Source organism: Ixodes scapularis, unplaced genomic scaffold, assembly GCF_016920785.2.
Source record: "Ixodes scapularis isolate PalLabHiFi unplaced genomic scaffold, ASM1692078v2 PGA_scaffold11__112_contigs__length_91849675, whole genome shotgun sequence".
Lineage (NCBI taxonomy): Eukaryota > Metazoa > Arthropoda > Arachnida > Ixodida > Ixodidae > Ixodes > Ixodes scapularis.
The window spans coordinates 59,597,479-59,610,899 of NW_024609837.1; the positions used below are offsets into that span (position 1 = coordinate 59,597,479).

The following is a 13,421-nucleotide window of genomic DNA, read 5'->3' on the forward strand; positions in this document are numbered from 1 at the left end:
TTTTGACTAAAATCGGACCCCCGGAAGTTCAATAAACGGTTCAATGTCAACCAATGAGCCTCAGAAGGCTCATCAGAAGCCATCAGACCTTAGTCAGGTGACCTATTTCCCACATTAAGCCAATTCAAATGGAAACCTAGCTATAGTAGTGATGCGATTGGTCCGAAACATTTTGGGGCACATTTTGAAACAGCCTGAAGTCCACCTTGGAGCAACACAAAGATTTTTTGGAGCATGATCACAAACAAAGTGTCCCAGAAAAAACAAAAATTAGTGTTTCTTTCACTGTAAAAACAAATTATGCATAGCCAAAAGCTCAGCCTATGCCCAAATGTGGTGCCAGTGGTCCAGACCAGACACCAAAGTTTCAGAACTAGCTGTCATCTTATTAAAAAGTCACCAACGATTTCCAGAAATTTAATAGGAAATTGGTGGCCGGCAAAGCCCTTGCACACATGGGAATTAATGGTGTCTACTACCGGGAATGTGTCCCACTTTCACATTAAAGGTTTCGTACGATCACTTAGTAACTTTTAAATAGGACGACCATTAGCTCTGAAACTCCGGCATCTAGTTTGGACGGCCAGCGCAATATTTGGGCAGAGATTGAGCACTCTGCGAAGCATACTTGATATTTGCGTTGAAAAAAAAACACTACATTTTTGGGGGGGACACACTGTACTTTCTTTTCACTTGTTACACTTCAAACGCTATGCTAACCTCTTAACTGGGGACTTCCATGACCAAGAAACTTGCTAATATTTTTTTGGTACCAGGCGTATCTCGTCAAACTCAAATATCAAACTTTTGTTGTGCTGCCATCTGTGCATTGGTCTCTAAAGCAAAATTATTTCCAATGTTTGGAGATAAATGATGCTTCCTTTCATGCGATTAAATGGCGTGTTGCGCTCCCCAAGACCAACTGAAAAGTGGTGCGTCGACAGACGCGGCCCAGGCTGCAGTCAAAATTTCTACGCGTCTAAAGACATGATCCCCAGTTAAGGGGTTAAGATTGAAGCACTGGCCTGTCCAGCCAAAAGACCATGGCTTCTGGGGTAACAACTAAGGGGGTAAAGGTAAAGATATGTATTTATTAATACTGTTGAGACCGGTTATAACAAAGTCAGTTATAATGAAATAGCGGCTACAGCGAAGCGATCACAATATCTCCTTCCCGTTTGCACTTCTTCAAGTGTCTGTTTTTAGCAAAGAAAATTGAGCGGCTCCTGCGGATATAGCGAAGAGAAATTTTGTGATAATTAAAAAGAAAAAAAAATTCGGAAAGTTTACTAAGTCTTGGATTGCCACACTTTGCTGCTGCGGCCAAGAAGCCACCCGGAACAGGTTGCAGAAGATGCTGGAAAGGCCGCCGGCGGCAGTCTCTGCAACGTCGTCTGCTCCTTGCTCCTTATCTGGAAGCGGCTTTACCACATTGCACGCAGAGAAGCCGTCGTGGCATGCCGATAGGGGCGTTCGGAACGCTAACCACAACGTTCCGGCGGAGATGATGGAGAGAGACTAGGTTTAAGAGAGGGAGCAGTAAGTACACCTGCATTTGATTGTCACGTGGCCAGAGTGGCGATTAAACTTGGCAGAGAGGCGGATACATTTGCAGAAGGTGAATGCTTTTGAGTTTGACTCCTTGCATGCTGCAGCTCGTTTTGCAAACGCGGCCCACAAACCACGTGACCACAATCAAGCAGTTGCTTCATCTATTAAATATAGGCTCTCTATAGACCGTTCCATTAGGGTCATAGCAGAGAGGGTAATAGAGAGAAAAAATGCCCTCCCCCTCTCACCCGTATGTCGTCTGCTCCTTTGAGTAAGCTGTACCTAGCATCCGGCTGGCTTACAAACTCTGTTTAAAATCGTGTCATTTTGGAAATTTCAAGCGCAGATTCTGTTATGCCAGTTATCGTGTAATACTATGCTAGATAAAAAAACTAACAGGGCCCGACTGTGCTGTTACCTGCGTGGGAAAAAAAAAGAAAGGGCAAACTTTGTCAGATTGGCCGGTCTCTCCGGTGAAAAGTAAATCCGGTTGCTGTACCTTTTTTACTAAACAAAGTTTATACTGGTGTAGGCCTTAAGCAACCATGAGTGGAAGTCTGAGATAATAAATAAAAACGTGCTCTCCAGCCGCAATACACGCAGTAGTTGAGGGTAGTACTGCCGGCTGACTCAACTGCTATTTAAGTAGCGGAAAAAAGATATGCTAGTTGATCATTTACCGAAATAGAACAGAGAGTTATAGGTTGATTGTGGAGTAGCCATAACTATTTTAAGAATGCGAACCACTTCACAACAGCAGCCACGAGCGAGAGTTCAAGGTTCCGTACAGCCCGCCGGTACAGCCCAAAGATGAAGAATGGCAAGCTCCCGGTTTGTCGTCTGCTAGCAGAGTCGGGCGCGTGCCCTCTCTCTCGTTTTACCCCGCCGAACCCGCTGAATTTCTCGGATGTATGGAGTGGGCGCTGCTGTCGAACAAAATGGTGCCGCCCAGAGAGCACTAAATGGAATGGTCTATACCGACCGACGACCAACAAGCTTGAGCGCGAACTTCGTGCCACGCACGCTTTTTTGTTTGCTTCGTGATCCGTGTCGACGTTTGGTCGGTGAGGTCACTCTTGCATGAAAGTCTACTTTGCTCAAGCATTGATTCGGCAAATCATCGCCACTCAACGATGGAGATGTCCCGGCACCACCAACACCTCGACGGGGAAGACAAAGGCAATCTCCTTGATCAAAAGCGTGCCATCCTCGACGGAGTGCACATAAATGTTGCGAATGCTGTCCACTGCCGACGTCCTCCACAGAGGACGCGTGCAGGGAAGCCTCGACCGCTTTCTGCAAGCTCGATAAACATATGCCCATGACACCCCGTATTATCTTTTTTTTTTCATGTTATTCGTACGAGCTGATATAACGAAGAAGCGGATATAGCGAAGCGATTTCTGAATCCCACTAACTTCGTTATAACCGGTCTCGACAGTAAAACGTTCGAGCAAAACTCGAAGAAGCACCAATATCCGGTTTGCGCCCAACTGCATGACACAACATTCTACCTCTCCGTGCACATGACACAGTATACACCTTTCGCCATACTGAAAAGCAAAACAGGCTTCAAGACAATAACAATAATCACGGACATGGTGTGCGGTCACAATCCAAGTCGGGTGGAGGCTGGAAGCAATGTAGACACAGACTGAATCCTGTATTTGTGACAAATGGCGCCAAAAGTGGGGTGCAAAGTTGTTAACCTTTCGTTGCCTCCCAAAAGGCGTTGTTTTGGAGACAATCTCCAGCACACCGGCTAAATGCCCGAGCCATCAGAGCTGAAGCCAACCTACCTACGAGTAAGTCCCTACCTCTGTCCCATGACTGATATAGTGCCTGGTTGGGCCTTCTGGTGTGGGAAATCCTTACTGACTGATACCTGCACCATTATCACTAGGGTGTCTAACTACCGAGATCATGCGAACGTGCACTTTCAAGCGCACTTGCACGTGATGGGTCCAACGCTTTGCAATGCAGTCACTGCAGCCATAGGTATTGCACTTTGTCTACTTCTCGAACTGTCACCGAAAATGCCACTGCTGGTGACAGAAAGGATAGGGCAGAGAGGAATTGCCCAACAATTGTCAGTGGTGAGATTTTGTGCACCCAGGTGCATAGTTCATGAAAGTGTAAGTGATGATCATCGATATTGCAAGAACACTGAACTTTCAGCGTGGAATTTTTTTAAGGATACCAATGTATTCAAAGTTTTACGCCTAAAGGCTAGGCACTCTCTCAGAATCATCGTCCGCATGCCCTAGCCAAGAAAAAAGCATGGCAAATGGGAAGCAATGTATACTTCCCCTGCATCAGGCTGTTTCTACGGCCGAATCTGGTTTCCACAACTTCATGTCATCTGTTCCTATTACAGAAACATATGCAGATGGCAAACAAAACCTATGGCCTGCTTTTGGGCCACTTGGCCCATTTATAAGCATCAGTCAAAAAAGTCTGGCAGAATAACCAGCTTGCCATGTGATTATTGTTGTATCGGTGGAAACATATACTATCAGTAGTATTGTTGAGAGGTCTCAATATTTGTAGTGAACAGAAACCTGTTAATTACTGAGGTTAGGTTAGTTTTAGATTAGGCTACAAAAATCTGTGAAGAACCTTACACGTCACAAACTTACCCAACATAAGTGTCTCTGTCCCTGAAGTTTTGCATGGTACAACGTGCAGCCTGCAAGAAGAAACCATAACCAATAAGTCAACGTTTGTTCTTGGCTGTTTTATTACGCTCAACAAGATGAAAAAAAAGTGTTAAAGCTTTCTTGAATTAAAAACCTTTTTATTTACAAAGATGTATAGAGAGTTCCTCCACTAGACATGCAATTGTTTCCTTTGATACAGTCACTAAAACACACCGATCTTCCCCAGCTAAATTACTGCCTCAACAGATCCACAAGTATCGACCACAATAAGAAATCAACACCCTAGCAATGCAGGACGTACCAGCACATCTCCCTTGACAATCTTCAGACCTTTCTTTGCAGGGTAAAACATCTGAAACAGCAAGGCAACATTTCAAGATGGGTGCTAGTACGCTGCACTCCGAAAGGTTGGCACATTCTAGTAGGAGAGAGTACCGTAGTCAAAACTCAAAAACAAACACGAAAAATTTCAGAAAGAATTAAACGCAGGAAGGCAGAACACAGACAGCAGATCTTTATGTATAATTTATAGGGGTGAGCGCAGTGGCGTACCAACTTGTTATTGAGTGGGGGGGAAACCGCCCCCGCCCCCTCCCAGGGCCGGGGGCGGTGCCCTTTGTGTCCCTTGGGCGCCACCGGCCAATGTTTGCCCTGCTCAGTGGCTACTGTTTCAAAGTGGGCAAAACACATGCCTTGCCCCCCTACTCTGAGAACTGGGGGGGGGGGGGGGGGGGGGGGGGGGCAAGTGCCCCCCTTGCCCCCCCTGGTTGGTACGCCCATGGGCGAGCGAATACCGAATCGAATTAAGAAAAAAAAGCCGAATATCGAATCGAATATTGATTTTATTTCTAGGAATATTTCAAAATGTGCTGCGAATAAGGTCATTATATGTGCAGAGTATGTACCTGGTGCAGAATATGCATCTCGTACAAAACAAAAGCACAAACGTATAAAAGTTCTTGTGAAAACGAAAAAAAAAAAGGGAAAAAAAAAAGCACCTGCTGATGGACATCGGGCATAAAGATCCAATTTTATGGCACAAACATAATCTATCTACCCTAAACGACACAAAAAACCCAACGTTAAAGCCACGCGTGCCTTTTTTTCTTCTTAAAACACAACCTAACACCGCGACGTTTTTTTTTTTTTTTTTTTTATATATATATATAATTCAGAAAAGGGGCATTTTGCGATATTTGGTCTCAATTTTAACGAAGAAAAAGGGCACCCGAGATTTTATTTCACATAATTAAACAGATAGTGTTAAATCTGAGTAAACAGGCCGAAACAATATAATCTGAAGTAAGAAAAAAAAGCATGTGGTTAGGTGGCGCAAGTCACCGTTCAACTGCCGCTATGCATCCATTCCTCTGTCCATCTATCCTGTTTTAGAGAGCCTTGATTTAAAAGAGGGAGCAAGCGAAACTGAAACCACGGAGACGGCTCCAGCGCAATTAGTCCTAAGTGTGCATGTGTTGTGTTGTCGCGTGGAAAGAAGGCGAGCAAACAGAAGAGCGACGACGCCTGCCCTGCCTGCCCGATCCCGATTGACGCTTTCGTCTTTTCGTCACCTTCTCGCAGTTATCAAACGGTTGGAAACCCTCTCAAATCTAGGCACACTTAGGACTAATTGCGCTGGAGCCGTCTTTCGCGCGACAGATCACAAAACTGCAAGAGGCCGGCTTTCCGCAAAGGTGCTTAACTGAGGTTGCTGAAGGCCTGGTAAAAAAGATAAAAGGAACGGGCAAACCTGCCCTTGAGAGACCCAGCATGAGGCCAGCGGTTATTCCATACCTGCACTCAGTGTCACACAATTTAAAGAAAGTGGCCCAGCGTTTCAATGTACCTGTGGTTTTCTCAGCGCCCAATCGGATGGTCCAACTTTGCCGTAAAATCAATTGTCCCGATCAACAGGCTGATCTTTGCAGCAAAAAGCACAAGACGAAATTTGCCGAGTGTGCCTCAGGAGTTGTATATGAAATCCCTCTGTCATGCGGCGCTGTGTACATTGGCCAGACGGGCAGATGTGTGAATGACCGCGCCCGCGAGCATGCGGCTGCCACTCGAGCCAGCCCGTCTGGCCATCTTGCCATTCATTGTAATAGATGCCCGTGTACGCCAGTGCTACATGACATTAAGATTCTGGCTCGTTATCGCGACCCAACAAGCAGAGAGGTGCACGAGGCATATGCAATTAGGGATAAGGGCGTTGAGTGTGTAAGTGAAGCGTCACTCGCCCTGTCAAAGAGTGAGTTTGAATATTTGAAAGAAGCGTTGCGAGGGACACGCTGATGACTGACAGGGTTCTGGGGCCTATAAATGCATGTACTTTTCAAAATAAACCACAGCTGCGAGTGCGCCTTGTGTCGTCCCACTTCTTTGTCCTTGTCTTTTTCGGCGCTTTTAATTATTTAAAGAACTAGGCACACTATTTTTCTGTTCCGTTTCATTCTGAATCAGAATTTGCAGCTTGCGGTTCCAAAAGAACGACGACGATAACTCGACTGGTTTCATCGGCGTGGTTAAAACGTGGTTTCTTTTTGTGATTGTGCAGTTGCCGATTTCTGTGAGTGTGGCAAGTGTGTTCTACATCGGCGCTTCAATTTGAAACGAGGGGCTTTACTCGTGAAAAGAATTAGGCATGACGCGGAATCCCGGCCTCCCAACATTTCCTCTCTGGAAGCGGTGCAAACGGGATGTTTCAGTTGCGACTCGAGATGAGATTGAGTCACGATCATGAGCAAATCTGCGTGTCATAAAGTTTTTGGCGTTCGTTACTTTTCTTTTTTCTGACCTGGGCATTAGATTTTTGTGTAATTATAAGGCCAAGAAGTGTTTCTGGCATGGTCTGTCTAACATTACAGCGCTAACATCGGGAGAAAAGACGGCTCTTTTATCAGCTCCACGCCGACCGCGCGTCTTTGGCCGAATATATTGAATATTCGAGTGACCGAATGCTAAGAATTCGATTCCCTAATCGAATTATTCGGGAACTTTCTATTCAATTCGAATTTGTATATTAGAGTATTCACACACCCCTAATAATTTAGCATATCTTTCTACAATTAATTATTCTTCATGTTCTGGCACAGTACCAGAGTGCTTTCCTCTAAAAGTAAACATTCAACTTACCTGAGGTTCCTGAGGGCTGTGTTTTCCAATGTTCGTCCACCGTCCTTTCCGAACCACGTAGCCAGTCACAGCCTTGCCTAAAAATATCCGATGTCCATGTTATTATAAAAAAACAAAAGTGGAAATTAAAAACCATATGAAACTCCTTCCAACTGACATTTGCATTTCCATTCCCAAACTGCTCAATGCTGCCAGTGGTTTCCCAGCACCACAAGTAGACACACTCACCAAGCTTGTGGGTGTGGGTACGGAAGGCAAAGGGATACAGCGTCAAGTTCTCGTTGATCCGACAAGCCGATTCAAAGTTCTCTGCAAACAAAGGTGACAATCACACTTATTCTATCATTCCTTCGCCAGCATCAAGTGTGAGCATGGGGACGAAGTTTTGTGACTTTCAGCCTCACCTCTAGTGTGTGCCCTGATCATTCCCCCCGTGCCAAGAACGTACACTCCTGCTCTTCGCTTCACCCTGAGAGGGGAGAATGAAAATGACGAACATGCCAGTGAGTCACTAATGATAAGCGAGTGCATTGAGTCGACTAGGATTCACAAAGACTCCCCAAGAATCTGCAAGACATCCACAAAGGAAAGCAAAAGAAGCTATTACCTTATTGCAAGAACTCATAACCTGCCTCAAATTAGCACCAGCAGTTGCAACAATAGGCAAATGCATCAGAAGCTAACATGAACTACCGTAAATTCAAAATATGGCTGCAATTTTCAAAAGTTTACCATGAGAGAATGTCGACCAGCATAGCCCGCGAATACATGAAGTCAAGAAGCACCTGCTGCAAGAGACAGGCCCGTTTCTTTCACAAGAAATTGGAATATTGCTTCTAACTTAATAAACAAATGATGTTAAGACCCGAAACTTTGACATCTTATCCCAACTGCTAGCGCAACAGATGGATGGAGACTCGGCGTACAGCGATGCCCAGCTTACCTTCTTGTCCCAGTGAAAAAAAATACTGTTGACATTTCTCAGCGCATACCCTGCAGATTTCCTCAGTTCCCTTGCCCTTGAGTACAGGGCATCACCACAGTAGGCATCGTTTAAGAACCAAGTCACATACAGTAATCCCTCATTCTAACAAAATCGTTTCTTTTTTCGGATTATCGTTTTTATCAAAATTTAAGGTGGTCCTGACCGAAATGCACACGTTTTTAACCGAACTCTTTCAAGTGTATCGGTGGTTGCCCACGCTTATATTACGAAGGCCAAACTGCCGAAAGCGTGCAAGCCTACACGGAGGCACATAGAGACCCTTGCATCTCCTCCTCCTTCTCCACCGACGCAAAAGGCAAACTGGGAAAACTGAGTAAACGGGTGATAGAGGGCAGAGCTCGCAGAGCTGCCAGAGCACTGCTCCCGATGCGCTACACAGGCGGGGAGCATCGGAAGGAGCGTCAACGTTCGACACTACTCACAACGCCCGCGGCCGACGCTGCCCGACTCCTGTCGGAATCGGGTCAAGGGAGCGATGGAGCCCGAAGGAGGTCATCCCTTCCAGGGCCCCTGATGCACGCACCTGCAGCATACTACACGCATACGTGCATCATATGGGAGTGTCTACCCAAAGTCGCTTAGATCTGCGAGGTTGAAAAAAGCGGCCGGCCCAAGTCCAAAATCGCCAAAGAATTTTACGTTCCGGCATTGGTTGTTTGACACTGTCCACCATTTTGCAGAAAAAACAAGGTATTGGACGGGTTCGCTAAGTTTGCCGTGCATGAGAAAGTGCGCCCGCGACCCAAAGATGAAAGATCGCTAACTGCTTCGCGCACGTTGCATTTTCTCCTGCGGGCATGCTTGCCGAGCCAGGGCACGATTACCGTAGCTGCACCAATCTGTACAGGAGTGTGTGAATATGTGCTGGTAAAGCCACCGAGGACAACTTTGACTCGTTCGCGCTTGTCGATGCGGACGTTCCCGTTGTTGCTCCTGCCACGGATGCTGCGGTCGTAGACCTTGCGTGAGTGCAGCCAGGGTAAACACAAAGCGACATCGGAGAGGCACCTCGGGAAACTTCGACGACTGCGGAGACGCAAAGGATTCTACGACTGCTTCGAAACAAAGTGGAGTGCAACTGCGGTGACAGTGTTCTTGCAGTGCCTGGAGCAATTCGAGGAGAACTGATGCCCGGATAAAATTCGTAGCAAACTCCGCCTAATTATTCTTTTACTCGGTAAAGCTGGTACGAAATGTTTGTAACCAAGGTTTGTTTGATTAAATATACGGTCTGAATGTTATGCAGTGTTCCCGTCCACCCTTAACGCTGCTGGCACCATTTTTAAGGCCTCATCGCTATTCTCAAATTACCACTTATATTGATTTTTTTGCCGTCCCAGTCCCTTCATTATAACGAGGGATTACTGTATCTCTGTACATGTTTGAACCAAGTATTCTAACTTTAGGCACAGTTTGATGACTAAGCCACTGTATGGCTTTAAATTAAAGGGGCACTAAAGCATGTTTTGATATTTGCCTTTTATGGTCATAACTTAAACTACGAGCTCTAAGCTTCCCAAAAAACACAAAATCACATTCATGCGCGGCCGATTTGCGTATTAAAAAAGTGATAAAGAACCCAACACTTGCCGGTGGCACAGGACGACAGATGGCACTACCAAACCTTGCTGAATATGGTCGAACGATGGGCGGCGATTGTCAGCTACTTGCGAGGTCCACGTGGGAACCCAGTGCCCGCGAGTGGCTGACAAGTGCCGCCCGTCGTTTGGCCATATTCAGCAAGGTTCGTGAGCGCCGTCCATCATTCTGCACCATTGGTAAGTGTTGGGATCTTTGATCACTTTTTTTTAATACGCAAATCAATCAAAACAATAATTTTTTTTTTGTTTAGAGTTTATAGGTTGAGAAATGACAATAAAGCGAGGATCTTAGAAAGAACTCCAGTGCCCCTTTATGCCGAACAATCTTCAGCCTTCCTGCTAATGCAATGGTTCTGAACTACTGATGATTTGGGGGCACCTTCTGGATCAGCGGAATGGATAGGGGACCCCATCCACCAGGGGGGGAGGTGTTGGACAATTACGATGACAAAAGGGTAAATGACAAAGACTAAATGCGTGCAAACTGACTTCGATGCTCTTAAATGGAGAATAATCAACCCCACTCACACGGTGCACACGGTTTGGTCTATTCATACCTTTCTGAGACGTTCAGCATCAATAAAAAAAAAAGGTTTTGTTGCTTAGTTTGATTGATAGTTGAGGGCTTTGGGGATGCCAAGAAGGCCCTTGAGACCCCAGAAGGTCCACAGACCCCCCTTTGGGAGCCATTCTACAAATGTGTACTCTACGATATACTGAATCACCACAACAGAGCCCATAAACAAAAAAAATTCGACAGAGACGTTTAAGACCGCTTACATGTAGGAATGCGAAAGAATTCCTACACACAGCGCATTCCCACTTGCTACTTCCTCACACGGCGCTCTGGCAGTGACATCACGCTCCCCCACTGCGCAGGCGAGGCGAAACGTGCCAACTTCAGGACGGCGTCCGTAATGAAGCATCTGCATTGCTGTGCATTTCTTTGTGTTTTATTTCTGAGGCGCGTGCTTGATGACGTATTGGTGTGACCATCTTTTGGGCACAACGCAGCCGCTTTTTTGCGTAATGGGACGAGTAAGGCTTTTTTTAGAAGCAGTCTCAGAGTTTCTCCTTTGTCCCTCAGGGTGACAAATGGTTTAGTTAAAAAAGGTAGAAGGTTAGGCTAGTTCAATAAATAGATTACGTTGTTGGGCTAGTTGGCCCAACAAAATATACTTCTTGTCCTTGTCTTTTTTGCGCTATTTTGTATGTTTAACTTAGGCTAGTTCATGTGAAGTCATGACAAAGAGTAGCACCTAAACAACAATGACAAAGCAGACAGGAAAGACCTTCGTTATAGAGCTTTGGGTTTTCTTCGTCCTTGTCCATTGTGCACATTAAAAAAAAAAAAAGCATACGGAAACAAAACGGCTACAACATGTTGCACACTTTATGAATGTGAGATGTTTTTCTGAGCACTAGTTTACCAAAGTGAAAGAAATAACCATGCCGTGGACACTAAACACTGATCATTTCTTTTGGTTGGAGCAGGCGTTTGCTCCCTGCACACTACCGACATTTTGAGAAGTGCAACACGTGAACATATTTGGAGAGGCAACACATACTGATTGGTGTCACCAGGAACTAAGGAGAGCACAATGCCAGAGCTGTCTCTCTTGTGTCCATCTGGAAAGATATAAAAAGAGAATTCCAACATGCCCGCAAACCGGCAAAGGGAACTGCCGCACAAATGTGGTTCCAACCCTACGGGCGAGGAAGACTACACTTCCTAATACAGTGATGGACTGCGACGTTTAACTTTTCTGTAGCAGGTTTTGGAGCAGGCGAAATGTTGGCTTGGAGCAGTTGTGTGACACAAACATTTGTGTGTAACACAAACAAAAACAGTTCTGTAACGCAACTGTTTCTTTAGAAATAAGGCTCAGGGCAAAGTAGGTTCTGTTTACAATAGGGATTAAGAAAGAAATATGGTCGAAAAATTAATCACAGCAAGATACTTCAGTTGAAATAAAGCATCTCTCCCACTCGCTCTTTCACGCTCATAGTTACTGTAGCCTATCAACATCATTTACGTAAAAATCAGGGAAAAAACTAGTATACCCGCTAAAACGTCAATCAATAAAAATGTGTTCCACCAAGACATTAAAAGTGAAACTCCTGGTCCTGCAAAAATTGGTGGCATTGGAGCCAGTGTTGAGTAGAGTATGGGCCCTTGTCTCAACTGCTGCGCAGGAAATACCTTGTCTCCTCATACGAATGTAGGTCCGTGTTTCTTGTTTCCTTTTCTCTGTTGGAATTACTCGTTAAAATAGAAGTTGACCTACAATCAAGACCAACAAACGGTCAACCTGTAATAGTACTGAGCACAATTTCCAAACCCATCGCACGAAACCACGGGTGTTCCCCCGCGTAAGCCACTTCTCCTAACGCACTGATGCGATGCAGTGAAGCTCGACGCACGCGTGCCTGTGCAAGATGGTGACATGAGCAGCGATTGTGCCAAGGCGTGAAGGCATGTGGCCAAGATGAAAAATCAAGAGATCTCGTCAGGAATTGAGACCCTGGTTCTGTCTTATCAGAGCAGACACCATATCGCCATTTTACGCACTTTCCTCGAGAATTCTAGCTACGTGACATCGCCAATATCATTGTCTGGAAGTTCGGACGTACACGAGCGAATTTTAGCTACAGTGAGTAGAGATGCTGCAAAGTAAATGTTTTTACCATTTTCCTCCTTTTCTACTTCTTTCAATATTAGTTATTAGTGTCAACCAATCATTTTCTTTTTATTTGTTTAGGCTCATTCTGGCGCAGGTGTGGGGCAATTTTGAGCAAAGATGGCATTTTGGCGCGACACGTAGCACACTTGCGTTCATGGTGCAATTTGGCACAAATGGCGTGGCACGTCCATGACTGCAAATACGTTATGTTAGGGGGATTGAAATAGATGTGAAAGATTATGAACGGTTAAATGAAGATTTAAAGAAAACTCACTGAGGAACGCAGTGGTATCAGCATAATGCACCTGTAGAACAAGATAGTTGATGCCACTGTTGCCACCTATTTTGAACCCAACTCCTGCAAAAAAGAAAAGAAAAGTGAAATTTTGGGGGTTTACGTTTCAGGACAACAGCAGGCATCTGGCACACCCCAACAAAAACATGAAGATAAATCTAGCCCACGCTGGGATCTTGATCATACGTTCAAACCTTACACGACACAATGCCTTCATCGCAATAAGCTTTTAACATATTGCGAGCACCTAAAAGCAGAACTTTGGCAATTTCTTGGGCTGCCCCAACTAACACGGAGCACGTGGAGCGAAAGCTCACACTGCAGAACCCAGCATCTTGGGTTCAATCCACACCCCTCCTCGTTTCGATCTGGATGTCCGTCGTACCGGCGTGCAGTGGTGTATCACTACTGCATGGTGCACATTAAAACCCCAGGCTAGCGGTTGTACTGCAGTGGCTAAATTGCTCATCTACAGCTGGGAGACTCATCGCC

General features: G+C 45.4%; 1 protein-coding gene across 1 annotated transcript in view; it reads right to left on the bottom strand.

Annotated features, from left to right (window-relative positions):
* The window catches only part of LOC8036140 (peptidylglycine alpha-hydroxylating monooxygenase), a 29,944-nt gene that overhangs the window by 2,837 nt on the left and 13,686 nt on the right, over positions 1–13,421 (bottom strand). Inside the window, exons 4-10 of the mRNA XM_029983139.4 lie at positions 12,909–12,992; positions 11,519–11,579; positions 7,748–7,812; positions 7,572–7,652; positions 7,344–7,420; positions 4,513–4,563; positions 4,191–4,240 (exon numbers count right to left, since the gene is read on the bottom strand). Of these exons, the coding sequence (XP_029838999.2) occupies positions 4,191–4,240; positions 4,513–4,563; positions 7,344–7,420; positions 7,572–7,652; positions 7,748–7,812; positions 11,519–11,579; positions 12,909–12,992 (469 nt within the window). The remainder of the gene's footprint in view (positions 1–4,190; positions 4,241–4,512; positions 4,564–7,343; positions 7,421–7,571; positions 7,653–7,747; positions 7,813–11,518; positions 11,580–12,908; positions 12,993–13,421) is intronic.